Genomic DNA, 2,500 nt, shown 5'->3' with positions numbered 1-2,500 from the left:
AGTGCGAGCATGCCTGCCTTCACAGTCATTAAGCAACAAAACTCAGTTTCATTATTTTAGTCTGGCAATAGGGAACTCGTTTAAATAAAACCAGTTAGTCATAACCTCTTAGAGCAGCTCAGGCACATTCCTTTAAAATGACTTTTGACGTAAAATTACTTTTCAGCAATTGCCGAAATCAGGTTTCTTTCACCAGGAGTTCTTTCATTAAAAAAGGTTCACTTGCTTTGATTTAATGACCAATTCAGTGACGTATTCAGATTTTGTACCAAAAAATGGCCCTGGCATGATGGGTTTACCCCCTCCGTAGATAAAGAGTTAAGCAGCAAAACTCAGTTTCATTATTTTAGTCAGGCAATACGGAACTCATTTAAATAAAACCAGTTAGTCACAATCTCTTAGAAAAAAAACTTTCCTTCTCCGCTGTCCTTAACACAATAGAGTTGCATACCTGGTGCATCATCATATCCAAACACTTTAAGCGGTCGAACAATTGTGATTCCTGGAGAGTCCATGGGTACCAGGATCATAGACTGCTGGCGATGCTTAGCTGCACCTTTGTTTGTCTTGCCCATGAAGATACAGATCTTGCAACGAGGATCAAGAGCTCCTACAGAGAAATCAGTTTTTAACTTTATTTTATTTGAAAAGCAAATTTCATCATATAAAGTATAGAGAGGTACACATGTGTCAGGACGCGGTGGAATCAGGCGCTCGTCAATTTTTTTACATAAGAAGTTATTGGTATATTCTTATAGCCTATTCATTTGCCTGGCTCTCTGCGAAAGAATTACCCATCTATCTTGAATACAAGTCGAGTTGTTTGCATTTAAATGAGGTAGAGGTCGCCCAGTAGAAGAGGCAAAATTAACGAGAAAATGGCCGTCAAAGTTTAACAATTTCCAAAGCTTGAGAGACTTTGGAAACTGCAAGAGTAGATTTTCATACTTTAGCCAAAATTGTAAAAGTAAAATCAACACGGAAATGTGTTTTTAATGGACATAAACTATGTTGAGTCAAAAAACAAAAATTCAATAAAACTTGCCAAACTGAAAGAAAAATGCCATTTTCTTCATATTCATTATTTGATGAGCGCCTGATTTCACCACGCTGCTTCACATAATATGTGCATGTACTGATAATTTAAAAATATATGAATACACATATGAAACATAAAGTACAGAAAAGTCAAAACAGGACTGAAAGACTTCTAAGCATGTATTCATTTTCGTTAACTCAAAAGCCAGGCCCAACCAAAGTACAAAAGAGGAGATCTGAATAGAGTAAAAAGTTGTGACCATAAATAGGCAGGAAAAGTTCTAGAATTTTGTGAGGATAACTGAAAATCTACACAGCTGCATTTATGAACAGGTTAATAGACAAAACTAATATATAGGGTTGAACAGGAAACAAAGGCTGATAATGCCCACCATCTGACTCATCTGACAAAACAACAGGTCTCTTTATCTAAACTTTCATATGGCTTCACTTGTGACCAGTAAGTGCAATTTTTCTTTTGCCGAATTTTCCACAAACACAGCATTTGCGGTTTGTTGTTTACAAGGTAAACGTCAGGATTTGACTCTTCATTTCCTTGCTTCTCCGGCTGCAAAACTGTTTTTTCAAAAGCCTTACAGTCACATGACAAAACTTTATGCCAAATGTGACCTGTCAAGACAGAGTGTTTCCCACTCATCCACATGAACACAGCAATCTTTCAGGTTGACCTTGCTGGTGTTGAAGTGAAATAAACTCAGACTAACCTGATGTCCACCATTTGTGCCCGTTGATGATATAGGAATCTCCATCTCTGCTGATCGAGGACTCAATATTTGTGGCATCTGACGAGGCAACCTGTCAAGATGACAGGAGATAAAATAGTATTTGAGCCCTCAATAGAGACAGAATCATAACAGTAGAATCACATGCATAAAAACACCTTTAAATACGGGGGCGGGGGGATTTAAGTTTTAAGGAGAATTGGACGAGAAAAAAGAATTTTCCTAATCGTCGAGGCATATTTCAAAAACCATAGACACAACTTTTGATCTATTTCTTAATAACTCACATGCCCACACAAAAAACTTTTCTACATCCATCATGCAGCATGCTCAGTCAAAGAAAAGCAAGATCTTTCCCTTCAATTACCATACCTCTCCACAAATTCTTCCACAGTAGAGTACCAGTATCTCTGTTATACATTCATAGACAAAAGAAACACACACAACCAAACACATACAAACAGAACCTTAAAAATACACTCTCAAATACACACACACATCCACACACACACACATCCACACACCCACACCCATACCCACACAAACACACACACACACACACACACACACACAATCCACACACACATCCACACACACATCCACACACACATCCACACACCCACACCCACACACACACACACCCACACACACACACACACACACACACACACATATATACAGGCACTTTCATTCACACCCTCCCCCACACACACCCACAC

At 38.5% G+C, this 2,500-nt stretch overlaps 1 protein-coding gene across 3 annotated transcripts in view; it reads right to left on the bottom strand.

The window, feature by feature from the left end:
• LOC101855807 (acyl-CoA dehydrogenase family member 10) overlaps positions 1 to 2,500 on the bottom strand; it is a 29,445-nt gene that overhangs the window by 13,318 nt on the left and 13,627 nt on the right. For all 3 annotated transcript variants that reach the window (XM_005102615.3, XM_035970877.1, XM_005102614.3), the window contains exons 6-7: positions 1,764 to 1,854; positions 452 to 610 (exon numbers count right to left, since the gene is read on the bottom strand). In XM_005102615.3, coding sequence (XP_005102672.1) covers positions 452 to 610; positions 1,764 to 1,854 — 250 coding nt within the window. The remainder of the gene's footprint in view (positions 1 to 451; positions 611 to 1,763; positions 1,855 to 2,500) is intronic.

Source organism: Aplysia californica, unplaced genomic scaffold (genome assembly GCF_000002075.1).
Source record: "Aplysia californica isolate F4 #8 unplaced genomic scaffold, AplCal3.0 scaffold00332, whole genome shotgun sequence".
Classification (NCBI taxonomy): Eukaryota; Metazoa; Mollusca; class Gastropoda; order Aplysiida; family Aplysiidae; genus Aplysia; species Aplysia californica.
This window is presented reverse-complemented; position numbering and strand designations above follow the sequence as displayed.